Consider the following 26886-nt stretch of genomic DNA (forward strand, 5'->3'; position numbering starts at 1 on the left):
TACTCTGTCTCTGTCCTCTGTCTCTGTCCTCTGTCCTCTGACTCTGTCCTCTGTCTCTTTATCTGCCCTCTGACTCTGTCCTCTGTCTCTGTCCTCTGACTCTGTCCTCTGTCTCTGTCCTCTGTCTCTGTCCTCTGACTCTGTCCTCTGTCTCTGCCCTCTGTCTCTGTCCTCTGTCTCTGTCCTCTGTCTCTGTCTCTGTCCTCTGTCTCTGCCCTCTGTCTCTGTCCTCTGTCCTCTGACTCTCTCCTCTGTCTCTGTCCTCTGTCCTCTGTTTCTGTCCTCTGTCCTCTGTCTCTGTCCTCTGTTTCTGTCCTCTCTCCTCTGTCTATGTCCTCTGTCCTCTTTCCTCTCATCTGTTTCTGTCCTCTCTCCTCTGCCTCTGTCCTCTGTCTCTGTCCTCTGTCTCTGTCCTCTGTCTCTGTCCTATGTCCTCTCTCCTCTGTTTCTGTCCTCTCTCCTCTGCCTCTGTCTCTGTCCTCTGTCCTCTGTTTCCGTCCTCTGTATCTGTCCTCTGTCCTCTGTTTCTGTCCTCTCTCCTCTGTCTCTGTCCTCTGTCCTCTGTCCTCTGTCCTCTCTCCTCTGTTTCTGTCCTCTCTCCTCTGTATATGCCCTCTGTCCTCTTTCCTCTCTCCTCTGTTTCTGTCCTCTCGCCTCTGTCTCTGTCCTCTGTCCTCTCTCCTCTGTTTCTGTCCTCTCTCCTCTGTCTATGTCCTCTGTCCTCTTTCCTCTCTCCTCTGTTTCTGTCCTCTCTCCTCTGCCTCTGTCCTCTGTCTCTGTCCTCTGTCTCTGTCCTCTGTCTCTCTCCTCTGTTTCTCTCCTCTGTTTCTGTCCTCTCTCCTCTGCCTCTGTCCTCTGTCTCTGTCCTATGTCTCTGTCCTCTGTCTCTCTCCTCTGTTTCTGTCCTCTCTCCTCTGTCTATGTCCTCTGTCTCTGTCCTCTGTCTCTGTCCTCTGTCTCTGTCTTCTGTATCTGTCCTCTGTCTCTGTCCTCTGACTCTGTCCTCTGACTCTGTCCTCTGTATCTGTCCTCTGTCTCTGTCTTCTGTCTCTGTCCTCTGTCTCTGTCCTCTGTCTTTGTCATCTGTCCTCTGTTCTCTGTCCTCTGTCTCTGTCCTCTGACTGTCCTCTGTCTCTGTCCTCTGTCTCTGTCCTCTGACTGTCCTCTGTCCTCTGTCCTCTGTCTTCTGTATCTGTCCTCTGTCTCTGTCCTCTGTCTCTGTCCTCTGTCTCTGTCTTCTGTCTCTGTCCTCTGTCTCTGTCCTCTGTCCTCTGTCTCTGTCCTCTGTCTCTGAATCTGTCCTCTGTCTCTGTCCTCTGTCTCTGTCCTCTGTCTCTGTCCTCTGTCTCTGTCTCTGTCCTCTGTCTTTGTCATCTGTCCTCTGTTCTCTGTCCTCTGTCTCTGTCCTCTGACTGTCCTCTGTCTCTGTCCTCTGTCTCTGTCCTCTGACTGTCCTCTGTCCTCTGTCTCTGCCCTCTGTCTCTGTCCTCTGACTGTCCTCTGTCCTCTGTCTCTGCCCTCTGTCTCTGTCCTCTGTCTCTGCCCTCTGTCCTCTGTCCTCTGTCCTCTGACTCTCTCCTCTGTCTCTGTCCTCTGTCCTCTGTCCTCTGTTTCTGTCCTCTGTCATCTGTCTCTGTCCTCTGTCCTCTGTTTCTGTCCTCTCTCCTCTGTCTATGTCCTCTGTCCTCTTTCCTCTCATCTGTTTCTGTCCTCTCTCCTCTGCCTCTGTCCTCTGTCCTCTGTCCTCTCTCCTCTGTTTCTGTCCTCTCTCCTCTGTATATGTCCTCTGTCCTCTTTCCTCTCTCCTCTGTTTCTGTCCTCTTGCCTCTGTCTCTGTCCTCTGTCCTCTCTTCTCTGTTTCTGTCCTCTCTCCTCTGTCTATGTCCTCTGTCCTCTTTCCTCTCCTCTGTTTCTGTCCTCTCTCCTCTGCCTCTGTCCTCTGTCCTCTCTCCTCTGTTTCTGTCCTCTCTCCTCTGTATATGTCCTCTGTCCTCTTTCCTCTCTCCTCTGTTTCTGTCCTCTTGCCTCTGTCTCTGTCCTCTGTCCTCTCTTCTCTGTTTCTGTCCTCTCTCCTCTGTCTATGTCCTCTGTCCTCTCTCCTCTGTTTCTGTCCTCTCTCCTCTGCCTCTGTCCTCTGTCTCTGTCCTCTGTATCTGTCCTCTGTCTCTGTCCTCTGTCTCTCTCCTCTGTTTCTGTCCTCTCTCCTCTGCCTATGTCCTCTGTCCTCTTTCCTCTCTCCTCTGTTTCTGTCCTCTCTCCTCTGCCTCTGTCCTCTGTCTCTGTCCTCTGTATCTGTCCTCTGTCTCTGTCCTCTGTCTCTCTCCTCCGTTTCTGTCCTCTCTCCTCTGTCTATGTCCTCTGTCTCTGTCCTCTGTCTCTGTCCTCTGTCTCTCTCCTCTGTCTCTGTCCTCTGTCTCTGTCTTCTGTATCTGTCCTCTGTCTCTGTCCTCTGACTCTGTCCTCTGTCCTCTGACTCTCTCCTCTGTCTCTGTCCTCTGTCCTCTGTCCTCTGTTTCTGTCCTCTGTCATCTGTCTCTGTCCTCTGTCCTCTGTCCTCTGTTTCTGTCCTCTCTCCTCTGTCTATGTCCTCTGTCCTCTTTCCTCTCATCTGTTTCTGTCCTCTCTCCTCTGTCTCTGTCCTCTGTCTCTGTCCTCTGTCCTCTGTCTCTGTCCTCTGTCTCTGAATCTGTCCTCTGTCTCTGTCCTCTGTCTCTGTCCTCTGTCTCTGTCCTCTGTCTCTGTCTCTGTCCTCTGTCTTTGTCATCTGTCCTCTTTCCTCTCATCTGTTTCTGTCCTCTCTCCTCTGCCTCTGTCCTCTGTCCTCTGTCCTCTCTCCTCTGTTTCTGTCCTCTCTCCTCTGTCTCTGTCCTCTGTCCTCTCTCCTCTGTTTCTGTCCTCTCTCCTCTGTCTATGTCCTCTGTCCTCTCTCCTCTGTTTCTGTCCTCTCTCCTCTGTCCTCTGTCCTCTGTCCTCTCTCCTCTGTTTCTGTCCTCTCTCCTCTGTCTATGTCCTCTGTCCTCTTTCCTCTCTCCTCTGTTTCTGTCCTCTCTCCTCTGCCTCTGTCCTCTGTCTCTGTCCTCTGTCTCTGTCCTCTGTCTCTGTCCTCTGTCTCTCGCCTCTGTCTCTCTCCTCTGTTTCTGTCCTCTCTCCTCTGCCTCTGTCCTCTGTCTCTGTCCTCTGTCTCTGTCCTCTGTCTCTGTCCTCTGTCTCTGTCTTCTGTATCTGTTCTCTGTCTCTGTCCTCTGACTCTGTCCTCTGACTCTGTCCTCTGTATCTGTCCTCTGTCTCTGTCCTCTGTCTCTGTCCTCTGTCTCTGTCCTCTGTCTTTGTCATCTGTCCTCTGTTCTCTGTCCTCTGTCTCTGTCCTCTGACTGTCCTCTGTCTCTGTCCTCTGTCTCTGTCCTCTGACTGTCCTCTGTCCTCTGTCTCTGTCCTCTGTCTTCTGTATCTGTCCTCTGTCTCTGTCCTCTGTCTCTGTCCTCTGTCTCTGTCTTCTGTCTCTGTCCTCTGTCTCTGTCCTCTGTCCTCTGTCTCTGTCCTCTGTCTCTGAATCTGTCCTCTGTCTCTGTCTCTGTCCTCTGTCTCTGTCCTCTGTCTCTGTCCTCTGTCTTTGTCATCTGTCCTCTGTTCTCTGTCCTCTGTCTCTGTCCTCTGACTGTCCTCTGTCTCTGTCCTCTGTCTCTGTCCTCTGACTGTCCTCTGTCCTCTGTCTCTGCCCTCTGTCTCTGTCCTCTGACTGTCCTCTGTCCTCTGTCTCTGCCCTCTGTCTCTGTCCTCTGTCTCTGCCCTCTGTCCTCTGTCCTCTGTCCTCTGACTCTCTCCTCTGTCTCTGTCCTCTGTCCTCTGTTTCTGTCCTCTGTCATCTGTCTCTGTCCTCTGTCCTCTGTCCTCTGTTTCTGTCCTCTCTCCTCTGTCTATGTCCTCTGTCCTCTTTCCTCTCATCTGTTTCTGTCCTCTCTCCTCTGCCTCTGTCCTCTGTCCTCTGTCCTCTCTCCTCTGTTTCTGTCCTCTCTCCTCTGTCTCTGTCCTCTGTCCTCTCTCCTCTGTTTCTGTCCTCTCTCCTCTGTCTATGTCCTCTGTCCTCTCTCCTCTGTTTCTGTCCTCTCTCCTCTGTCCTCTGTCCTCTCTCCTCTGTTTCTGTCCTCTCTCCTCTGTCTATGTCCTCTGTCCTCTTTCCTCTCTCCTCTGTTTCTGTCCTCTCTCCTCTGCCTCTGTCCTCTGTCTCTGTCCTCTGTCTCTGTCCTCTGTCTCTGTCCTCTGTCTCTCTCCTCTGTCTCTCTCCTCTGTTTCTGTCCTCTCTCCTCTGCCTCTGTCCTCTGTCTCTGTCCTCTGTCTCTGTCCTCTGTCTCTCTCCTCTGTTTCTGTCCTCTCTCCTCTGTCTATGTCCTCTGTCTCTGTCCTCTGTCTCTGTCCTCTGTCTCTCTCCTCTGTCCTCTGTCTCTGTCTCTGCCCTCTGTCTCTGTCCTCTGTCTCTGTCTCTGCCCTCTGTCCATGTCCTCTGTCTCTGTCCTCTGTCTCTGTCCTCTGTCTCTGTCCTCTGACTCTGTCCACTGTCTCTGTCTCTGCCCTCTGTCTCTGTCCTCTGTCTCTGTCCTCTGTCTCTGTACTCTGTCTCTGTCCTCTGTCTCTGTCCTCTGTCCTCTGACTCTGTCCTCTGTCTCTTTATCTGCCCTCTGACTCTGTCCTCTGTCTCTGTCCTCTGTCTCTGTCCTCTGTCTCTGTCCTCTGACTCTGTCCTCTGTCTCTGCCCTCTGTCTCTGTCCTCTGTCTCTGTCTCTGTCCTCTGTCTCTGCCCTCTGTCTCTGTCCTCTGTCCTCTGACTCTCTCCTCTGTCTCTGTCCTCTGTCCTCTGTTTCTGTCCTCTGTCCTCTGTCTCTGTCCTCTGTTTCTGTCCTCTCTCCTCTGTCTATGTCCTCTGTCCTCTTTCCTCTCATCTGTTTCTGTCCTCTCTCCTCTGCCTCTGTCCTCTGTCTCTGTCCTCTGTCTCTGTCCTCTGTCTCTGTCCTATGTCCTCTCTCCTCTGTTTCTGTCCTCTCTCCTCTGCCTCTGTCTCTGTCCTCTGTCCTCTGTTTCCGTCCTCTGTATCTGTCCTCTGTCCTCTGTTTCTGTCCTCTCTCCTCTGTCTCTGTCCTCTGTCCTCTGTCCTCTGTCCTCTCTCCTCTGTTTCTGTCCTCTCTCCTCTGTATATGCCCTCTGTCCTCTTTCCTCTCTCCTCTGTTTCTGTCCTCTCGCCTCTGTCTCTGTCCTCTGTCCTCTCTCCTCTGTTTCTGTCCTCTCTCCTCTGTCTATGTCCTCTGTCCTCTTTCCTCTCTCCTCTGTTTCTGTCCTCTCTCCTCTGCCTCTGTCCTCTGTCTCTGTCCTCTGTCTCTGTCCTCTGTCTCTCTCCTCTGTTTCTCTCCTCTGTTTCTGTCCTCTCTCCTCTGCCTCTGTCCTCTGTCTCTGTCCTATGTCTCTGTCCTCTGTCCTCTGTCTCTCTCCTCTGTTTCTGTCCTCTCTCTTCTGTCTATGTCCTCTGTCTCTGTCCTCTGTCTCTGTCCTCTGTCTCTGTCCTCTGTCTCTGTCTTCTGTATCTGTCCTCTGTCTCTGTCCTCTGACTCTGTCCTCTGACTCTGTCCTCTGTATCTGTCCTCTGTCTCTGTCCTCTGTCTCTGTCCTCTGTCTCTGTCCTCTGTCTTTGTCATCTGTCCTCTGTTCTCTGTCCTCTGTCTCTGTCCTCTGACTGTCCTCTGTCTCTGTCCTCTGTCTCTGTCCTCTGACTGTCCTCTGTCCTCTGTCTCTGTCCTCTGTCTTCTGTATCTGTCCTCTGTCTCTGTCCTCTGTCTCTGTCCTCTGTCTCTGTCTTCTGTCTCTGTCCTCTGTCTCTGTCCTCTGTCCTCTGTCTCTGTCCTCTGTCTCTGAATCTGTCCTCTGTCTCTGTCCTCTGTCTCTGTCCTCTGTCTCTGTCCTCTGTCTCTGTCTCTGTCCTCTGTCTTTGTCATCTGTCCTCTGTTCTCTGTCCTCTGTCTCTGTCCTCTGACTGTCCTCTGTCTCTGTCCTCTGTCTCTGTCCTCTGACTGTCCTCTGTCCTCTGTCTCTGCCCTCTGTCTCTGTCCTCTGACTGTCCTCTGTCCTCTGTCTCTGCCCTCTGTCTCTGTCCTCTGTCTCTGCCCTCTGTCCTCTGTCCTCTGTCCTCTGACTCTCTCCTCTGTCTCTGTCCTCTGTCCTCTGTCCTCTGTTTCTGTCCTCTGTCATCTGTCTCTGTCCTCTGTCCTCTGTTTCTGTCCTCTCTCCTCTGTCTATGTCCTCTGTCCTCTTTCCTCTCATCTGTTTCTGTCCTCTCTCCTCTGCCTCTGTCCTCTGTCCTCTGTCCTCTCTCCTCTGTTTCTGTCCTCTCTCCTCTGTATATGTCCTCTGTCCTCTTTCCTCTCTCCTCTGTTTCTGTCCTCTTGCCTCTGTCTCTGTCCTCTGTCCTCTCTTCTCTGTTTCTGTCCTCTCTCCTCTGTCTATGTCCTCTGTCCTCTTTCCTCTCCTCTGTTTCTGTCCTCTCTCCTCTGCCTCTGTCCTCTGTCCTCTCTCCTCTGTTTCTGTCCTCTCTCCTCTGTATATGTCCTCTGTCCTCTTTCCTCTCTCCTCTGTTTCTGTCCTCTTGCCTCTGTCTCTGTCCTCTGTCCTCTCTTCTCTGTTTCTGTCCTCTCTCCTCTGTCTATGTCCTCTGTCCTCTCTCCTCTGTTTCTGTCCTCTCTCCTCTGCCTCTGTCCTCTGTCTCTGTCCTCTGTATCTGTCCTCTGTCTCTGTCCTCTGTCTCTCTCCTCTGTTTCTGTCCTCTCTCCTCTGCCTATGTCCTCTGTCCTCTTTCCTCTCTCCTCTGTTTCTGTCCTCTCTCCTCTGCCTCTGTCCTCTGTCTCTGTCCTCTGTATCTGTCCTCTGTCTCTGTCCTCTGTCTCTCTCCTCCGTTTCTGTCCTCTCTCCTCTGTCTATGTCCTCTGTCTCTGTCCTCTGTCTCTGTCCTCTGTCTCTCTCCTCTGTCTCTGTCCTCTGTCTCTGTCTTCTGTATCTGTCCTCTGTATCTGTCCTCTGACTCTGTCCTCTGTCCTCTGACTCTCTCCTCTGTCTCTGTCCTCTGTCCTCTGTCCTCTGTTTCTGTCCTCTGTCATCTGTCTCTGTCCTCTGTCCTCTGTCCTCTGTTTCTGTCCTCTCTCCTCTGTCTATGTCCTCTGTCCTCTTTCCTCTCATCTGTTTCTGTCCTCTCTCCTCTGCCTCTGTCCTCTGTCTCTGTCCTCTGTCCTCTTGCCTCTGTCTCTGTCCTCTGTCCTCTCTTCTCTGTTTCTGTCCTCTCTCCTCTGTCTATGTCCTCTGTCCTCTTTCCTCTCTCCTCTGTTTCTGTCCTCTCTCCTCTGCCTCTGTCCTCTGTCCTCTGTCCTCTCTCCTCTGTTTCTGTCCTCTCTCCTCTGTATATGTCCTCTGTCCTCTGTCATCTGTCCTCTGTCTCTGTCCTCTGTCTCTGAATCTGTCCTCTGTCTCTGTCCTCTGTCTCTGTCCTCTGTCTCTGTCCTCTGTCTCTGTCCTCTGTCTTTGTCATCTGTCCTCTTTCCTCTCATCTGTTTCTGTCCTCTCTCCTCTGCCTCTGTCCTCTGTCCTCTGTCCTCTCTCCTCTGTTTCTGTCCTCTCTCCTCTGTCTCTGTCCTCTGTCCTCTCTCCTCTGTTTCTGTCCTCTCTCCTCTGTCTATGTCCTCTGTCCTCTCTCCTCTGTTTCTGTCCTCTCTCCTCTGTCCTCTGTCCTCTGTCCTCTCTCCTCTGTTTCTGTCCTCTCTCCTCTGTCTATGTCCTCTGTCCTCTTTCCTCTCTCCTCTGTTTCTGTCCTCTCTCCTCTGCCTCTGTCCTCTGTCTCTGTCCTCTGTCTCTGTCCTCTGTCTCTGTCCTCTGTCTCTCGCCTCTGTCTCTCTCCTCTGTTTCTGTCCTCTCTCCTCTGCCTCTGTCCTCTGTCTCTGTCCTCTGTCTCTGTCCTCTGTCTCTGTCCTCTGTCTCTGTCTTCTGTATCTGTTCTCTGTCTCTGTCCTCTGACTCTGTCCTCTGACTCTGTCCTCTGTATCTGTCCTCTGTCTCTGTCCTCTGTCTCTGTCCTCTGTCTCTGTCCTCTGTCTTTGTCATCTGTCCTCTGTTCTCTGTCCTCTGTCTCTGTCCTCTGACTGTCCTCTGTCTCTGTCCTCTGTCTCTGTCCTCTGACTGTCCTCTGTCCTCTGTCTCTGTCCTCTGTCTTCTGTATCTGTCCTCTGTCTCTGTCCTCTGTCTCTGTCCTCTGTCTCTGTCTTCTGTCTCTGTCCTCTGTCTCTGTCCTCTGTCCTCTGTCTCTGTCCTCTGTCTCTGAATCTGTCCTCTGTCTCTGTCTCTGTCCTCTGTCTCTGTCCTCTGTCTCTGTCCTCTGTCTTTGTCATCTGTCCTCTGTTCTCTGTCCTCTGTCTCTGTCCTCTGACTGTCCTCTGTCTCTGTCCTCTGTCTCTGTCCTCTGACTGTCCTCTGTCCTCTGTCTCTGCCCTCTGTCTCTGTCCTCTGACTGTCCTCTGTCCTCTGTCTCTGCCCTCTGTCTCTGTCCTCTGTCTCTGCCCTCTGTCCTCTGTCCTCTGTCCTCTGACTCTCTCCTCTGTCTCTGTCCTCTGTCCTCTGTTTCTGTCCTCTGTCATCTGTCTCTGTCCTCTGTCCTCTGTCCTCTGTTTCTGTCCTCTCTCCTCTGTCTATGTCCTCTGTCCTCTTTCCTCTCATCTGTTTCTGTCCTCTCTCCTCTGCCTCTGTCCTCTGTCCTCTGTCCTCTCTCCTCTGTTTCTGTCCTCTCTCCTCTGTCTCTGTCCTCTGTCCTCTCTCCTCTGTTTCTGTCCTCTCTCCTCTGTCTATGTCCTCTGTCCTCTCTCCTCTGTTTCTGTCCTCTCTCCTCTGTCCTCTGTCCTCTCTCCTCTGTTTCTGTCCTCTCTCCTCTGTCTATGTCCTCTGTCCTCTTTCCTCTCTCCTCTGTTTCTGTCCTCTCTCCTCTGCCTCTGTCCTCTGTCTCTGTCCTCTGTCTCTGTCCTCTGTCTCTGTCCTCTGTCTCTCTCCTCTGTCTCTCTCCTCTGTTTCTGTCCTCTCTCCTCTGCCTCTGTCCTCTGTCTCTGTCCTCTGTCTCTGTCCTCTGTCTCTCTCCTCTGTTTCTGTCCTCTCTCCTCTGTCTATGTCCTCTGTCTCTGTCCTCTGTCTCTGTCCTCTGTCTCTCTCCTCTGTCCTCTGTCTCTGTCTCTGCCCTCTGTCTCTGTCCTCTGTCTCTGTCTCTGCCCTCTGTCCATGTCCTCTGTCTCTGTCCTCTGTCTCTGTCCTCTGTCTCTGTCCTCTGACTCTGTCCACTGTCTCTGTCTCTGCCCTCTGTCTCTGTCCTCTGTCTCTGTCCTCTGTCTCTGTACTCTGTCTCTGTCCTCTGTCTCTGTCCTCTGTCCTCTGACTCTGTCCTCTGTCTCTTTATCTGCCCTCTGACTCTGTCCTCTGTCTCTGTCCTCTGACTCTGTCCTCTGTCTCTGTCCTCTGTCTCTGTCCTCTGACTCTGTCCTCTGTCTCTGCCCTCTGTCTCTGTCCTCTGTCTCTGTCTCTGTCCTCTGTCTCTGCCCTCTGTCTCTGTCCTCTGTCCTCTGACTCTCTCCTCTGTCTCTGTCCTCTGTCCTCTGTTTCTGTCCTCTGTCCTCTGTCTCTGTCCTCTGTTTCTGTCCTCTCTCCTCTGTCTATGTCCTCTGTCCTCTTTCCTCTCATCTGTTTCTGTCCTCTCTCCTCTGCCTCTGTCCTCTGTCTCTGTCCTCTGTCTCTGTCCTCTGTCTCTGTCCTATGTCCTCTCTCCTCTGTTTCTGTCCTCTCTCCTCTGCCTCTGTCTCTGTCCTCTGTCCTCTGTTTCCGTCCTCTGTATCTGTCCTCTGTCCTCTGTTTCTGTCCTCTCTCCTCTGTCTCTGTCCTCTGTCCTCTGTCCTCTGTCCTCTCTCCTCTGTTTCTGTCCTCTCTCCTCTGTATATGCCCTCTGTCCTCTTTCCTCTCTCCTCTGTTTCTGTCCTCTCGCCTCTGTCTCTGTCCTCTGTCCTCTCTCCTCTGTTTCTGTCCTCTCTCCTCTGTCTATGTCCTCTGTCCTCTTTCCTCTCTCCTCTGTTTCTGTCCTCTCTCCTCTGCCTCTGTCCTCTGTCTCTGTCCTCTGTCTCTGTCCTCTGTCTCTCTCCTCTGTTTCTCTCCTCTGTTTCTGTCCTCTCTCCTCTGCCTCTGTCCTCTGTCTCTGTCCTATGTCTCTGTCCTCTGTCCTCTGTCTCTCTCCTCTGTTTCTGTCCTCTCTCTTCTGTCTATGTCCTCTGTCTCTGTCCTCTGTCTCTGTCCTCTGTCTCTGTCCTCTGTCTCTGTCTTCTGTATCTGTCCTCTGTCTCTGTCCTCTGACTCTGTCCTCTGACTCTGTCCTCTGTATCTGTCCTCTGTCTCTGTCCTCTGTCTCTGTCCTCTGTCTCTGTCCTCTGTCTTTGTCATCTGTCCTCTGTTCTCTGTCCTCTGTCTCTGTCCTCTGACTGTCCTCTGTCTCTGTCCTCTGTCTCTGTCCTCTGACTGTCCTCTGTCCTCTGTCTCTGTCCTCTGTCTTCTGTATCTGTCCTCTGTCTCTGTCCTCTGTCTCTGTCCTCTGTCTCTGTCTTCTGTCTCTGTCCTCTGTCTCTGTCCTCTGTCCTCTGTCTCTGTCCTCTGTCTCTGAATCTGTCCTCTGTCTCTGTCCTCTGTCTCTGTCCTCTGTCTCTGTCCTCTGTCTCTGTCTCTGTCCTCTGTCTTTGTCATCTGTCCTCTGTTCTCTGTCCTCTGTCTCTGTCCTCTGACTGTCCTCTGTCTCTGTCCTCTGTCTCTGTCCTCTGACTGTCCTCTGTCCTCTGTCTCTGCCCTCTGTCTCTGTCCTCTGACTGTCCTCTGTCCTCTGTCTCTGCCCTCTGTCTCTGTCCTCTGTCTCTGCCCTCTGTCCTCTGTCCTCTGTCCTCTGACTCTCTCCTCTGTCTCTGTCCTCTGTCCTCTGTCCTCTGTTTCTGTCCTCTGTCATCTGTCTCTGTCCTCTGTCCTCTGTTTCTGTCCTCTCTCCTCTGTCTATGTCCTCTGTCCTCTTTCCTCTCATCTGTTTCTGTCCTCTCTCCTCTGCCTCTGTCCTCTGTCCTCTGTCCTCTCTCCTCTGTTTCTGTCCTCTCTCCTCTGTATATGTCCTCTGTCCTCTTTCCTCTCTCCTCTGTTTCTGTCCTCTTGCCTCTGTCTCTGTCCTCTGTCCTCTCTTCTCTGTTTCTGTCCTCTCTCCTCTGTCTATGTCCTCTGTCCTCTTTCCTCTCCTCTGTTTCTGTCCTCTCTCCTCTGCCTCTGTCCTCTGTCCTCTCTCCTCTGTTTCTGTCCTCTCTCCTCTGTATATGTCCTCTGTCCTCTTTCCTCTCTCCTCTGTTTCTGTCCTCTTGCCTCTGTCTCTGTCCTCTGTCCTCTCTTCTCTGTTTCTGTCCTCTCTCCTCTGTCTATGTCCTCTGTCCTCTTTCCTCTCCTCTGTTTCTGTCCTCTCTCCTCTGCCTCTGTCCTCTGTCCTCTCTCCTCTGTTTCTGTCCTCTCTCCTCTGTATATGTCCTCTGTCCTCTTTCCTCTCTCCTCTGTTTCTGTCCTCTTGCCTCTGTCTCTGTCCTCTGTCCTCTCTTCTCTGTTTCTGTCCTCTCTCCTCTGTCTATGTCCTCTGTCCTCTCTCCTCTGTTTCTGTCCTCTCTCCTCTGCCTCTGTCCTCTGTCTCTGTCCTCTGTATCTGTCCTCTGTCTCTGTCCTCTGTCTCTCTCCTCTGTTTCTGTCCTCTCTCCTCTGCCTATGTCCTCTGTCCTCTTTCCTCTCTCCTCTGTTTCTGTCCTCTCTCCTCTGCCTCTGTCCTCTGTCTCTGTCCTCTGTATCTGTCCTCTGTCTCTGTCCTCTGTCTCTCTCCTCCGTTTCTGTCCTCTCTCCTCTGTCTATGTCCTCTGTCTCTGTCCTCTGTCTCTGTCCTCTGTCTCTCTCCTCTGTCTCTGTCCTCTGTCTCTGTCTTCTGTATCTGTCCTCTGTATCTGTCCTCTGACTCTGTCCTCTGTCCTCTGACTCTCTCCTCTGTCTCTGTCCTCTGTCCTCTGTCCTCTGTTTCTGTCCTCTGTCATCTGTCTCTGTCCTCTGTCCTCTGTCCTCTGTTTCTGTCCTCTCTCCTCTGTCTATGTCCTCTGTCCTCTTTCCTCTCATCTGTTTCTGTCCTCTCTCCTCTGCCTCTGTCCTCTGTCTCTGTCCTCTGTCCTCTTGCCTCTGTCTCTGTCCTCTGTCCTCTCTTCTCTGTTTCTGTCCTCTCTCCTCTGTCTATGTCCTCTGTCCTCTTTCCTCTCTCCTCTGTTTCTGTCCTCTCTCCTCTGCCTCTGTCCTCTGTCCTCTGTCCTCTCTCCTCTGTTTCTGTCCTCTCTCCTCTGTATATGTCCTCTGTCCTCTTTCCTCTCTCCTCTGTTTCTGTCCTCTTGCCTCTGTCTCTGTCCTCTGTCCTCTCTTCTCTGTTTCTGTCCTCTCTCCTCTGTCTATGTCCTCTGTCCTCTTTCCTCTCTCCTCTGTTTCTGTCCTCTCTCCTCTGCCTCTGTCCTCTGTCTCTGTCCTCTGTATCTGTCCTCTGTCTCTGTCCTCTGTCTCTCTCCTCTGTTTCTGTCCTCTCTCCTCTGCCTATGTCCTCTGTCCTCTTTCCTCTCTCCTCTGTTTCTGTCCTCTCTCCTCTGCCTCTGTCCTCTGTCTCTGTCCTCTGTATCTGTCCTCTGTCTCTGTCCTCTGTCTCTCTCCTCTGTTTCTGTCCTCTCTCCTCTGTCTATGTCCTCTGTCTCTGTCCTCTGTCTCTGTCCTCTGTCTCTGTCCTCTGTCTCTGTCTTCTGTATCTGTCCTCTGTCTCTGTCCTCTGACTCTGTCCTCTGACTCTGTCCTCTGTCCTCTGTCTCTGTCCTCTGTCTCTGTCCTCTGTCTTTGTCATCTGTTCTCTGTCCTCTGTCTCTGTCCTCTGTCTCTGTCCTCTGACTGTCCTCTGTCTTCTGTATCTGTCCTCTGTCTTCTGTATCTGTCCTCTGTCTTCTGTCTCTGTCCTCTGTCCTCTGTCCTCTGTCTCTGCCCTCTGTCCTCTGTCTCTGTCCTCTGTCCTCTGTCCTCTGTCTCTGTCCTCTGTCTCTGTCTCTGTCCTCTGTCTTTGTCATCTGTCCTCTGTTCTCTGTCCTCTGTCTCTGTCCTCTGACTGTCCTCTGTCTCTGTCCTCTGTATCTGTCCTCTGACTGTCCTCTGTCTCTGCCCTCTGTCTCTGTCCTCTGTCTCTGTCTCTGTCCTCTGTCCTCTGTCTCTGTCTTCTGTATCTGTCCTCTGTCTCTGTCCTCTGTCTCTGTCCTCTGTCCTCTGTCTCTGCCCTCTGTCCTCTGTCTCTGTCCTCTGTCCTCTGTCTCTGTCCTCTGTCTCTGTCCTCTGTCCTCTGACTGTTCTCTGTCCTCTGTCTGTCCTCTGTCTTTGTCCTCTGTCTCTGCCCTCTGTCTCTGTCCTCTGTCTCTGTCCTCTGTCTCTGTCCTCTGTCTCTGTCTTCTGTATCTGTCCTCTGTCTCTGTCCTCTGTCCTCTGTCCTCTGTCTCTGCCCTCTGTCCTCTGTCTCTGTCCTCTGTCTCTGAATCTGTCCTCTGTCTCTGTCCTCTGTCTCTGTCCTCTGACCTCTGTCCTCTGTCTCTGTCCTCTGTCTCTGTCCTTTGTCTCTGTCCTCTGACGCTGACCTCTGTCCTCTGTCTCTGTCCTCTGTCTCTGTCCTTTGTCTCTGTCCTCTGTCCTCTGTCTCTGTCCTCTGTCTCTGTCCTCTGACTGTCCTCTGTCTCTGTCCTCTGTATGTCCTCTGTCTTTGTCCTCTGTCTCTGTCCTCTGTCTCTGTCCTCTGTCTCTGTCCTCTGTCTCTGTCCTCTGTTTCTGTCCTCTCTCCTCTGTCTATGTGCTCTGTCCTCTGTCTCTGTCCTCTGTCTCTGTCCTCTGTCTCTCTCCTCTGTCTCTGTCCTCTGTCTGTCTTTTGTATCTGTCCTCTGTCTCTGTCCTCTGACTCTGTCCTCTGACTCTGTCCTCTGTCCTCTGTATCTGTCCTCTGTCTCTGTCCTCTGTCTCTGTCCTCTGTCTTTGTCATCTGTCTCTGTCCTCTGACGCTGACCTCTGTCCTCTGTCTCTGTCCTTTGTCTCTGTCCTCTGACGCTGACCTCTGTCCTCTGTCTCTGTCCTCTGTCCTCTGTCTCTGCCCTCTGTCTCTGTCCTCTGTCTCTGTCCTCTGTCTCTGTCCTCTGTCCTCTGTCTCTGTCTTCTGTATCTGTCCTCTGTCTCTGTCCTCTGTCTCTGTCCTCTGTCTCTGCCCTCTGTCCTCTGTCTCTGTCCTCTGTCTCTGAATCTGTCCTCTGTCTCTGTCCTCTGTCCTCTGTCCTCTGTCTCTGTCCTTTGTCTCTGTCCTCTGACGCTGACCTCTGTCCTCTGTCTCTGTCCTCTGTCTCTGTCCTTTGTCTCTGTCCTCTGTCTCTGTCCTCTGTCTCTGTCTCTGTCCTCTGACTGTCCTCTGTCTCTGTCCTCTGTATGTCCTCTGTCTTTGTCCTCTGTCTCTGTCCTCTGTCTCTGTCCTCTGTCTCTGTCCTCTGTCTCTGTCCTCTGTTTCTGTCCTCTCTCCTCTGTCTATGTGCTCTGTCCTCTGTCTCTGTCCTCTGTCTCTGTCCTCTGTCTCTCTCCTCTGTCTCTGTCCTCTGTCTCTGTCTTTTGTATCTGTCCTCTGTCTCTGTCCTCTGACTCTGTCCTCTGACTCTGTCCTCTGTCCTCTGTATCTGTCCTCTGTCTCTGTCCTCTGTCTCTGTCCTCTGTCTTTGTCATCTGTCTCTGTCCTCTGACGCTGACCTCTGTCCTCTGTCTCTGTCCTCTGTCTCTGTCCTTTGTCTCTGTCCTCTGACGCTGACCTCTGTCCTCTGTCTCTGTCCTCTGTCCTCTGTCTCTGTCCTTTGTCTCTGTCCTCTGTCTCTGTCCTCTGTCTCTGTCCTCTGTCCTCTGACTGTTCTCTGTCCTCTGTCTGTCCTCTGTCTTTGTCCTCTGTCTCTGTCCTCTGTCCTCTGTCTCTGTCCTCTGTCCTCTGTCTCTGTCTTCTGTATCTGTCCTCTGTCTCTGTCCTCTGTCTCTGTCCTCTGTCCTCTGTCTCTGCCCTCTGTCTCTGTCCTCTGTCCTCTGTCTCTGAATCTGTTCTCTGTCCTCTGTCTCTGTCCTCTGACGCTGACCTCTGTCCTCTGTCTCTGTCCTCTGTCTCTGTCCTTTGTCTCTGTCCTCTGACGCTGACCTCTGTCCTCTGTCTCTGTCCTCTGTCCTCTGTCTCTGTCCTTTGTCTCTGTCCTCTGTCCTCTGTCTCTGTCCTCTGTCTCTGTCCTCTGACTGTCCTCTGTCTCTGTCCTCTGTCTCTGTCCTCTGTCTCTGTCCTCTGTCTCTGTCCTCTGTCTCTGTCCTCTGTCCTCTGACTGTCCTCTGTCTCTGTCCTCTGACTGTCCTCTGTCTCTGTCCTCTGTCTCTGTCCTCTGTCCTCTGAAGGTACTGCAGCCTGTCCTACTGGCCGCTTCTACTGCACCAACCTGGGGTTCCGTCCACATTACATCCAGTCTTCACGCATCAACGACGGCATCTGTGGTAAGATCTCAGCTTCCTGACTGATCCACGTGACCTCTGAGGATTCTATTGTCTTTATTAGACCGGGTTCTAGAGGGTTCTATTGTCTTTATTAGACTGGGTTCTAGAGGGTTATATTGTCTTTATTAGACCGGGTTCTAGATGGTTCTATTGTCTTTATTAGACTGGGTTCCTGAGGGTTCTATTGTCTTTATTACACTGGGTTCTAGAGGGTTCTATTGTCTTTATTACACTGGGTTCTAGAGGATTCTATTGTCTTTATTACACTGGGTTCTAGAGGATTCTATTGTCTTTATTAGACCGGGTTCCAGAGAGTTCTATTGTCTTTATTAGACTGGGTTCCTGAGGATTATATAATAATAATAATAATAACTTTATTTGTATAGCACCTTTCATACAGGGGATTGCAGTTCAAAGTGCTTTACATCAGTAAGAAATAAAACATAAAATCTGTGTAAAACAAGCAGCAAGAGCAAAGCATAAAGTGGGATAAAATAATGCAGATATATTAATCAAATCATATCAGAACCTCACGTTCCAATAGGCTTCTGTAATCTGTTACAAAACATGATGAAGGTTATAGTATGCACCCAGCGGATTGTGGGGCGTAAATATAAAAATAAGTAAAATAATAGCAAGGGTAAAATGAGTAGACATATAAATAGGATCTAACATCCCAACAGGCCACCTTGTTTATGGTTTGATTCAGTTTTAGTATAATGTAAAATACATGAATGATAAAATAAGCACATAAAGTGCAGACATACTATAAAATCCTCGGATATATAAAATAAAAGAGAATAAAAACATGGGGAATAAAACATAAATAGTGCAATGTCAATCACAGAGACATTGTACAGTATAATAGTGTAAAGTCAGTCAAATGCTTTGGTAAAGAGATAGGTTTTAAGCTGCCTTTAAAACATTTCTAATGTATTGGCTTCCCTATATTGTTGGGTAACGTGTTCCACAGTTTTGGGGCGTAGTTTACAAAGGCTGCATCACCGATCTTCTTATGACTCTTTCTTGTGACCTCTAATAGACCTGCATCTGATGATCGCAGTGTTGTGGCGGGTGTGTCGTTTATTAGAGAGTCAGCAATGTTAAACCATTAAATATGTCATTAACTAATATTTCTTTTAGAAAAAAACACAAAAATCACTTTATTCTTAGCATGAAACAGTTCATTTGACAATAAATGTATGAAAGATACGACCTATGACCCCCCTGTTTACAGAACATTTGATTTGATTTGATTCTTTTATTTTCGTGTCATGTACACAAAGTGCCCAACCCCTCATGGCCGTTTATAAGACACCAAAAATACTGTAGCAGTGTTCCATTATTACATGACATTACATTTCATTATCTAATTATCAGGGAGGAGGTCCAGTACCTAGCTCAGTGGTGTGCTAATAACAACCTGGCCCTCGACACCAAAACAAATTAAGGAGATAGTGGTGGACTTCAGGAGAAATAAAACAGGCACGCACAGCCCCATCCACTTCCAATGGAGAGGGGGTTGAGCATGTCTGTAGTTTAAAATTCCTGGGAGTCCACATCTCTGAGGACCTGTCCTGGACCACCAACGCCTCGACCCTGGTCAAGAAGGCCCACAAGCGCCTCTTTTTCCTGAGGAAGTTGGGCAAACTCCACCGACCCCCTCCCGTGCTAGTGAACTTTTATCGCTGTACGATTGAGAGCATCCAAAATCGTAGATTTTTGATTTTTAGGCCATATCGCCCCGGCCCTACATGTAGTTCAGGTGTTGCTCCGTATCACAAAGGAGAGACGTATCTGTGAGGAGCTCCACGAGGCACCGTCTCAACGAGCACCGTCTCAACGAGGGATGGGCATTTTTTAAGAAGAATCCACATCGATTGATCGCATGCTATACTCGAGTGATCGTGTATTACTCGAACAGGGATTTTTTTTTTTACTTAATTTACTTGTATATTTAATTAAGGAAACCAACAAACAGTTATAATCTTACACATACATGTGAAACAAATATGTAAAAAAATAAATATATATATATATTTTTTTATAATTCATAAAAATTATTAATAATTTTAAGATCGATTTTTCCTCATAGCTACGAGTAATCGATTATTACTCACGCCCATCCCTAGTCTCAACGAAGCACTGTCTCACTCAGGCACTGCGTGAAATGAAATCGCCTCGACCACCCCCCCTCCCCACATGAAGATACTGTAAGAGACGAGGATAAGGATTATATTCTATCAACACTTCTGAAACAGCAGGCGAGACTCTGTATGCTCCTTCTCAAGTCATGCCTAGTACCTACCGCTCGTCTGCCTATTGTACTTTGTATGTTTGTGAGTGTGTGTGTGTGTGCGTACTGTACACACGCATACACGCATACACTCACACACTCACACACACACACACTGTGTATTGGCCATGCTGTCAGAAGATTGAAAATAAAAAACATTTGTTAAAAAAAAAAGATTGACAGGATGGATGAAGTGGTTATATCCACTCACTTCTGTTTGTAGCTGAAACAAGTGCGATGAAGAGGTAGAGAAGGCAAACAAGTCTCTCTCTCTCTCTCTCTCTCTCTCTCTCTCTCTCTCTCTCTCTCTCTCTCTCTCTCTCTCTCTCTCTCTCCAGGCTCTCTCTCTCTCCAGGCTCTCTTCTTGTCACACTCCATCCTCTTTAATTAGATTGTTTTGCGGAGCACCACCACCTCCTGTCCCGTTCTCAGAGAACCCATTATCAAAACACAAATCTCTCTCTCTCTCTCTCTCTCTCTCTCTCTCTCTCTCTCTCTCTCTCTCTCTCTCTCTCTCTCTCTCTCTCTCTCTCTCTCTCTCTCTCTCTCTCTCTCTTCTCTCTTTCTCTTCTCTCTTTCTCTCTTTCCCCCTCTCTCCTCTCCTCCGGAAACACACCTGAGAGGGGGGGGCAGATCTAAACACTAACTACCGTAACCGGCCGAGCCTGCAGGTGATTGATCTAAAGAGGCCCTCTACTCTCATCACACACTGTGAGATCTATTCTTACCCCGACAGCCCGTGGTTAGTGAGCCGAGCCACTCGTCTGGCTGTCTGGCTTTCAATTTGCGGGGGAAAAGCTGTCTAATTATCCAGCCCAGGTAGGTGTTTTAGGATCCTCTCTGATGATGAGCCGCACCGTCAGACATGACGGGAGGACAAGTGTGTTCAGACCGGATATCATTATTCTTCAAGGAGAGACGATGACAAAACCTGCTCACGCAAACGTTCCTCCTGTCGTCCTCCACCACCGCAGCATTTCAGGAAGAACGCCGAAGCCTGTCGAGAAAGAAGAGGAATGTACTTTATTATCATCATTCCAGACAGAAATGGAATACGCAGAACGGATTGTCATCTTCGTCTGAAATGTAAACTCTTTGTGCTTTTTGGTTTATTAAATGGGTTTTGAGTTATATTTATACAAGTCTTTGACTATTCTCTTAGCCTTGGCCCTGCAACGCCTGGTGTAAATGTCCTGGAGAGTGGGAAGCCCACCTCCAATTGTGCGTCCAGCTTCAAACAACCACCGCTCAACCAGCTGATGCCGTCGCAACAAAGCATGCAGGTCATTTGGGACAGAGTTTGTACCGTTCGTATTTGATGGAACTATTTATTCGATTAGATACAGATAATTTAATCAAAGACGTCCAGAGTCTCTGGCTCTCTGGGATGAGTCACACCGTCTTTGGAGAGATCACACACGGCTTGCTGTGTTTCTCGAGCACGCGCTGCGGCTCCACACGGACACATGCCCAACAGACGCCCTGCTTCGAGTCTCAAGTGTTTTCACATGTCTGGTGGTGGAAAGCCTTCCTCCGTACTTTTCCTGGTAGATATTCTGCCGTCAGACACTTGCTGTTCACACGAGAGTCGGAGTATGAGTATCAGTCAGGCCCTGGTGACAATAAAGTGACAAAGAGGCTGCTTTTCTTTTCTCAGTAGGCCCGCTGTGTTTCTTGGAGCATCTGTTTCTGTCTGTTTCATTTCATTGGAAGGCAACTGAGGTTTCCCTCATTTACAGTCACAAATAAGCATAAAAGCATATCAAATCATAACAATAAGACAACAAGAGGAGGTAAAGAAAGATTAAGGATAACAAATCAATAAAAACACGTACAACTTGATTGACAAAGGTTGGAGATCAAGGCTTTAAACTGCAACAGAGGGGATAATCTCAAGCTTTAAGGACTGTTGGAGTTCATTCCATGAGCTAGAGGGGCATCATAGCAAAATGCAGATCTACCCTGTTAACACATTGAGGGCCGGCCGTCGCCGTCTAATATGTGGCTGGAGGACAACGCTTTGTAAACAAACCGATATATCTATACTTTATAGTATTGCTATCTGTCCATTCTCATTGTCACTTGAGTGCATAAACCGTGCCTTCATAATGGCTTAAAGAAAAAAAATCCATCGGTTGGTTGTCATTTTATAGCGTCGCGAATATAAGGTTTATCGCACTTTTCGTCTCAAATATTTTCTGGGAAGCTAGATATGAGGCTAAAGGCTACTCACGTTATATCGAACGGCATTTCTGTTGTATATATTCGAATGAAATAAAACAAACGGCTTATCATCCGGACTATTACAGAGCATCTATAGATGAAATGGGGGCGGCGGGGGACGTCGATTAGTATTATTGATTAGCAATAGTGTGTCCGTGCAAGTAGCCACATTCACTAATCGATTGCTTGCGTTTTACAACAATGTCTGATCCGGCTGTAATTTGGGTGAAGAGGGTCCTACCGTCAGCCCATGTGATCGCCCGCAGCATTTCCACATTATTCATTGGCATCTGGTAGATCGATGTGTCCATTGGCTGATCATAAATCCCATTATTCCAGACTGAAATCTGCACTTCGAACCGTGATCAACGGTGCAGGATGTTCGATTGGGATCAGGCTAAAATGAAACGCCCATAGACTGTAAAAAAAAAATATATATATATCCACTCGCCCACAATGATACTGCAGTGGAGCGATGGCGCCCCTAAGAGGATCTGGCCGGTATTGCATGTCGCCGATTTCAAAGAGGCCGGTAAATCTGCAGAGTCGATGGGGGATCTTGATCCGTTTATTAATATGGAATAAAACAATAACACCTTGCCACGAGTTAACTCGTGGCTCTGGTCCTCAACGCATGGCACCGAAACCCGAGTTAACTCGTGGTTGGGCGGCAAAGTGTTAAGAGCAAACTCTGGGGACCTTAAAGGGGACATGCATTATAAATGGCTTTTTTCTGTGTTTAGCATGGCTTTATAGTAATACGGGTTAGTATCAATGGGGTCTGTGTCTCTAATTACCATATTGACTCATCAGTCTAGTCTCGAGTTCACGAGATCCTCCCTCACTCAACTAAGCTGTTCTGATTTGACGTTGCTGATGTTAATATAGCACTGATTTGCATAACTAACGCCCCCTCTATGGTTGAGAGCGACAGCACAGCGAGGCAAATAGTGTAACCCGACACTTCCTCAAACAGAGCGAGGCAGACAACGAGCGAGTGAGAGAGAGAGAGAGAGAGAGAGAGAGAGAGAGAGAGAGAGAGAGAGGGAGAGAGAGAGAGAGAGAGGGAGGGGCTTCTGTCGGGGAAACAAACTGCGCGCGAGGAAGCAGCAGTAGCACATACTCATTTACACACAACCTGGACCTCGCGGGGAAGCAGCAGTAGCACATGCTCATTTACATAGTGCTTATGGGCGGAGCCAGGCCAACACAGCCTGAAATCCAAAAATGTGGCTTTTGAGTACTTGATTAGAAATATAAAACAATGCATTTTTTTGGAATAAAAGCTTACAGATGTGTTCAATAGACTCACAGGAATTGTGTAAAGTTGCCTAAATAGTGCTAGGAATAGCAATGCATGTCCCCTTTAAGGACCAGAATGGACTATAACAGGTTTCATAGGTTCCAACATTCCATTCCAATAATGATGTATAAGGAGGTAGCTTACCAGTAAGGTCCTTTAAAAATTAACAAATGCCAGTGTGTGTTGCGCCTCTCCATAAGCGAGAACCAACCAACCTTCTCATAAAGGACACCGTGATGAGTGTCCTTAGCTATCGTTAGTGATGAATCTTGAGGGCAGAGTGATATACAGAGTCCAGGGATTTAAGGGCTGAGGCCGCAACATGCCTATACATTACATCACCATAGTCCAAGATAAGAACACTGCTTTGACAACTCTGTGTGTTTGTTTGTTTGTCTTGTGCCTCCTCAGATTGCTGTGACGCCTCTGACGAGTACAACAGTCACACACGCTGCCAGAACTCCTGCAGGTCAGTTCACTTCATTGTATTTTGATTAATCTCGTACCCCCAGACCTTCCGCCATTAGATCCGGAGGCCTGGCGACTTCTCCGAGACTGTAGGAGAGCTGAGAATAAATAAAAAAAGGAATACAAATCGTGTGCCTTGGTTTTATTTAATTTTTGTACTGTAAGTGGTATTTATTTGTTAAAGTAAGTGGTGAATAGCTCTACATCCTGACAGCCATCACAGAGTGCTTGGTCAGTAACATGGGTCTCCCAGTCCTTCCACTCTGCAGTAAACAGGGATTACATTTGATCCAATCAGAAGAGAGAACTCTACACAAAAATAAGAAATAAAAAAAAAAACTAGTTTTTAAACGGGTACAATAATCTGCTAGTACAGTAAGCAAATCTGTCTTGGCAAGATTTCTTGAAATAAGTACAAATATCTTCTCTCTCCTGATTGGATAAAGTGGGAACAGGATGCCTGATTGCTTTTACCAACGCGTTCGTGTTTCCGCGTCTCTGATTGGCCAGGTCATGTGACATGTACGCCCAATCGTGGGACCGCAAGTTTCTACACTGGTTAAGCTTAGGCGCTCTTTCGAAGTTGGTTAAGGTTAGAGTTTGTCTTAGAGCATGGCGATAGAACGCCTGCCCTGATTCCAAACTCTAACCTTAACCAACTTCGAAAGAGTCGCCTAAGCTTAACCAGTGTAGAAACTTAACTAGGCGTTAGGTAGTTTGCAGGCTGTTCGACCCGGAAATAGGCGCAGAACTTGCCGTCCCACAATTGGCGCACATGTCACATGACCTGGCCAATCAGAGCGCAAAACAAGAACCCGGAAACAGGAACGCGTTGGTAAAAGCATAGACGCGAACAGGATACCAGGACATGTTTACTGGGGCATAATAAAAAATATTGTTGGTTTCCTGTTGGTTGTCAGTTTGGCCATGGGTAGGTAGGGAATTTATTTTATTTTATTTTTTTATTTTATTCTTTCCCACGGCGACTATGGATAGGGAATTTCTTTATTTAATTAAAATGTTCACAACAACATGGATGCATGTACTCTGCCAGTATGTTTAATATCCATAATACTAAATGTTTGACTAAGATTTCTATGAAACTTTATTCTTAATTTTTTAATTTTTTTTTTATATATATATATATTTTTTTAAACTCATCAAATATATTGGGTCGCACCTAAATCGGCAGGGTCGGTCGGCAATCGGAAACCAACCATTATTTTTGTTAGGCCTGGGTGACATACAGTTCAACAAAGCCCCAGAGGAATCAAACCAAGTTTCAAGTTTCTTTAATAGTTGTCATACAGAAGTACAGAATACTTTTATACAAAATGCTTCTTACTGTTACGCTCCAGAGACTGTGCTAGACAAGATAAGTATCAAATAACATAGTATAGCATGTAAATTAGAAGTAGAAAATGAGGTCACAGTGTTCAGTATAGACATATGTACAATGTTCGATGCAGAATAGACGTAACTGAGTTACCATATAATATACAATACTATGCAGTGTACTAATATACAATACTATATAGTGCAAAGCAGAAATGGGATGAGGTACAATTTAGGTACAATTTACAGTAAGGTGTACGAGTTGTAGTGCAATCCTTTATCAATAAATATAAAGTGTGGGGAGTGGGTGCTACAGTGTGTTTGTTTAAAGTGAGTGTGTGCTATAAAGTGTGGGGAGTGGGTGCTACAGTGTGTTTGTTTAAAGTGAGTGTGTGCGTGTGGATGTGTGTGCTATGTGCGTTTGATGGTTGTTGTGTAGTGTTCATTGTTCGTTGAGCAGCCTGATGGCCTGGGGATAGAAGCTTCTTCTGAGTCTTTCTGTGCTCGCCTTGAGACTCCGGTATCGCTTGCCTGACCGCAGCAGTTCAAAGAGGCAGTTGTTCAGGTGACTGGAGTCCTTAATGATTCTCTTAGCCTTGCCCCTGCACCGCTTGTTGTAAATGTTCTGGAGGGTGGGGAGCCCCCCTCCAATTGTGCGTTCAGCTGAACGCGTCACTCTTTGTAGTCTGCTTTGGTCTTGTGCAGTGCTATTCCCAAACCAGGAGGTGATGTTGCCAGTCAGGATGCTCTCTATTGTACATGAGTAGAAGTTCTTAAGGATCTTCTGACTGACTTGGAACTTCCTTAGGCGCCTGAGGAAGTAGAGGCGTTGTCGTGCCTTCTTCACAACACTGTCAATGTGTGTGGTCCATGTCAAGTCCTCGGATATGTAGGCTCCGAGGTACTTAAAGCTGTTCACTCTCTCAACCGGTGCCCCGTCGATGCTGAGGGGGCTGTAGTCCTTGACCCCCGACCTCCTGAAGTCCACAATCATCTCCTTTGTTTTGCTGACGTTCAGGGAGAGGCTGTTTTCCTGGCACCATCCCGCCAGGACCTTGACCTCATCCAGGTAGGCCCTCTCGTCGTTTGCAGAGATCAGGCCCACCACCACTGTGTCGTCAGCGAATTTGATGATTGTGTTGCTACTCCGCTGAGCCACACAGTCGTGTGTGTACAGGGAGTAGAGGAGGGGACTCAGAACACAGCCCTGGGGGGCCCCTATGTTGAGGGTGATGGATGAGGAGGTGCAGTTGCCTGCTCTCACCACCTGGGGTCTGCCCGTCAGGAAGTCCAAGACCCACTGGCAGAGGTCATAGTTCAAGCCCAGGTCCCTGAGCTTGGCTATGAGTTTGGAGGGGACTATGGTATTGAATGCAGAGCTGTAGTCGATGAATAGCATTCTCACATAGTTCCCCTTCCTCTTGTCCAGGTGTGATGCTGCTGTGTGCAGCACATGGGCTATGGCGTCCTCCGTGGACCTGTTGGGGCGGTATGCAAATTGCAGGGGGTCCATGTTGATGGGGAGGGAGGAGCAGATGTAGCCCTTTACTAGCTTCTCAAAGCACTTCATGGCTATGGAGGTGAGAGCTACAGGGCGGTAGTCGTTGAGGCAAGCAGGCTTGGATTTCTTGGGTACAGGGATAATAGTGGACTTCTTCAGGCAGGTGGGGATGACAGCCTGTTCTAAGGACAGGTTAAATATGTCAGTGAATACCGGGGCCAGTTGGTCGGCACAGACTTTTAGGACGCGGCCGGGGATGCCGTCCGGTCCTGCTGCCTTCCTGATATTCACTTTTTTAAAGGTCCGCCTCACCTCATGCTCTGTTACCCTGAACACTGAGTCTCCATCAGCAGCAGACCCCCCCCCCCCCCCCCCCCCATTGCCGTGGCTTGTGGGCTGGTGTTGTTATTACCAGCATCAAACCTCGCATAGAAGGTATTGAGGTCATTTGCTAAGGAGATGTCACTGTTCAGTTTGAGGGAGGTGCCTTTGCAGTCTGTCATCGTTTTGAGCCCCTGCCACATAGCTCTGGAGTCGGCCTGTTCAAACTGGAGTTCAATTTTATCCCTGTAGCGCCGTTTTGCCTCTATTACTGTCCTCCTTACGTTGTATCGCGCCACCTTGTGGTCATTCATGTTGCCTGCCACCAGGCCGTCGTTGTATGCTTTGGTGCGCGCTTTCAGAGCTTCACGGACGGATTTGTCTACCCAGGGTTTTTGATTTGGGTAAACCTTAATTGTGGTAGTGGGGATTGTTTCTTCCACCAAAGTACGAACAAAGTCCAGCACTGTCTCCGTGTAGACATTAATGTTATCTGTGTCGCGGAACACACCCCAGTCTGTGCACTCAAGCGCAGCTTGGAGCGTCTCCTCTGACGTCACATCCCATTTCTGCACCTCTCGCGAGACTACAGGTGTGCTCTTGATTTTTTGTTTGTACTTTGGAGAAAGAAAGATGGCCGCATGATCAGACTTCCCAAAGCCACTAGCAGAATGAGCCTTGTATCCACCCTTGAATTGCGTGTAACAGTGGTCTAAAATGTTACCGCCTCTGGTGTTACAAGTCACATGCTGATAGAAGTCAGGCAAAACCTTTCTCAGATTGGCGCTATTGAAATCACCCACTACTACAATGGCGGCGTTAACGTTCGCTGCTTGGAGTTTGTTTACTTCGTCTTGAAGCCTGGAGAACGCGGCACTATCGCTGGCTTGCGGTGGAATATACACTCCGACAAGGATGATCGCCGTTAACTCCCTCGGAAGGAAGAAAGGTCGACACTTGATGGTTATATATTCCAGGTTGGGGCAGCAGTGGTTCGATAATTCCTTCACGTTGGCTGGATCGCTCCAATTGTTGTTCACCATGAAGGCGATACCACCTCCGCGCTGTTTGCCGGATTCAGCTGTTCTATCCTTGCGGTGAATGAAGAAGTGATCGGCCGGTTGGATGGCGTGGTCTGGGATTTCTGGCGACAGCCACGTTTCAATGAAGCAGAGAACATTACAATCTCTAACGTCTCTCTGGAATTTAATCCTTGCTCGGATGTCGTCTAGTTTATTGTCAATCGATTGTACATTGGCTAGCAATATACTGGGTAGTGGCGTTCGGTGTCGTCTGGTTCTCAGTCTGTTACGGATCCCAGCTCTCTTCCCACGCCATCTGATGGTTCCTTTGTTCCTGGGGTCGAGACCTGGTCCTGATGTCCTCAGGATCTCCACAGGCCATTGCTGCGGTTCAGAAAGCTGATCCAGGGAGTAATCTAGTCGGTAAGTTTCCCAGCGTATGAAACTTTACACTCCAGTGGTTCAGAAGAGGAAAGACACAGGAGTTTGTCTTCATCATCATCATCATCATCATCATCATCATCATCATCATCATCATCATCACCATCATCATCATCATCATCATCATCATCATCATCATCATCATCATCATCATCATCATCATCATCATCATCATCATCATCATTGTAACTGAGGGGTACAATTCCCTGACTGTATTGATAAGTATGGTATCATTAAACCACTACCGTCTTATGTACTTTAATTACTGGCCATACAGTACATGATATATAAATATGATGAACACTTCCCACAATGA

General features: G+C 49.0%; 1 protein-coding gene across 1 annotated transcript in view; it reads left to right on the forward strand.

Moving 5' to 3' along the window:
* The window catches only part of LOC311226707 (glucosidase 2 subunit beta-like), a gene marked incomplete at its 3' end in the record, with an annotated part of 130744 nt that overhangs the window by 40136 nt on the left and 63722 nt on the right, over window positions 1-26886 (forward strand). The window contains exons 3-4 of the mRNA XM_084312119.1: window positions 15565-15660; window positions 21894-21951. Coding sequence (XP_084168245.1) covers window positions 15565-15660; window positions 21894-21951 — 154 coding nt within the window. The remainder of the gene's footprint in view (window positions 1-15564; window positions 15661-21893; window positions 21952-26886) is intronic.

This window comes from Notolepis coatsorum, assembly GCF_963971535.1.
Source record: "Notolepis coatsorum genome assembly, chromosome: 4".
NCBI classification, from domain to species: domain Eukaryota; kingdom Metazoa; phylum Chordata; class Actinopteri; order Aulopiformes; family Paralepididae; genus Notolepis; species Notolepis coatsorum.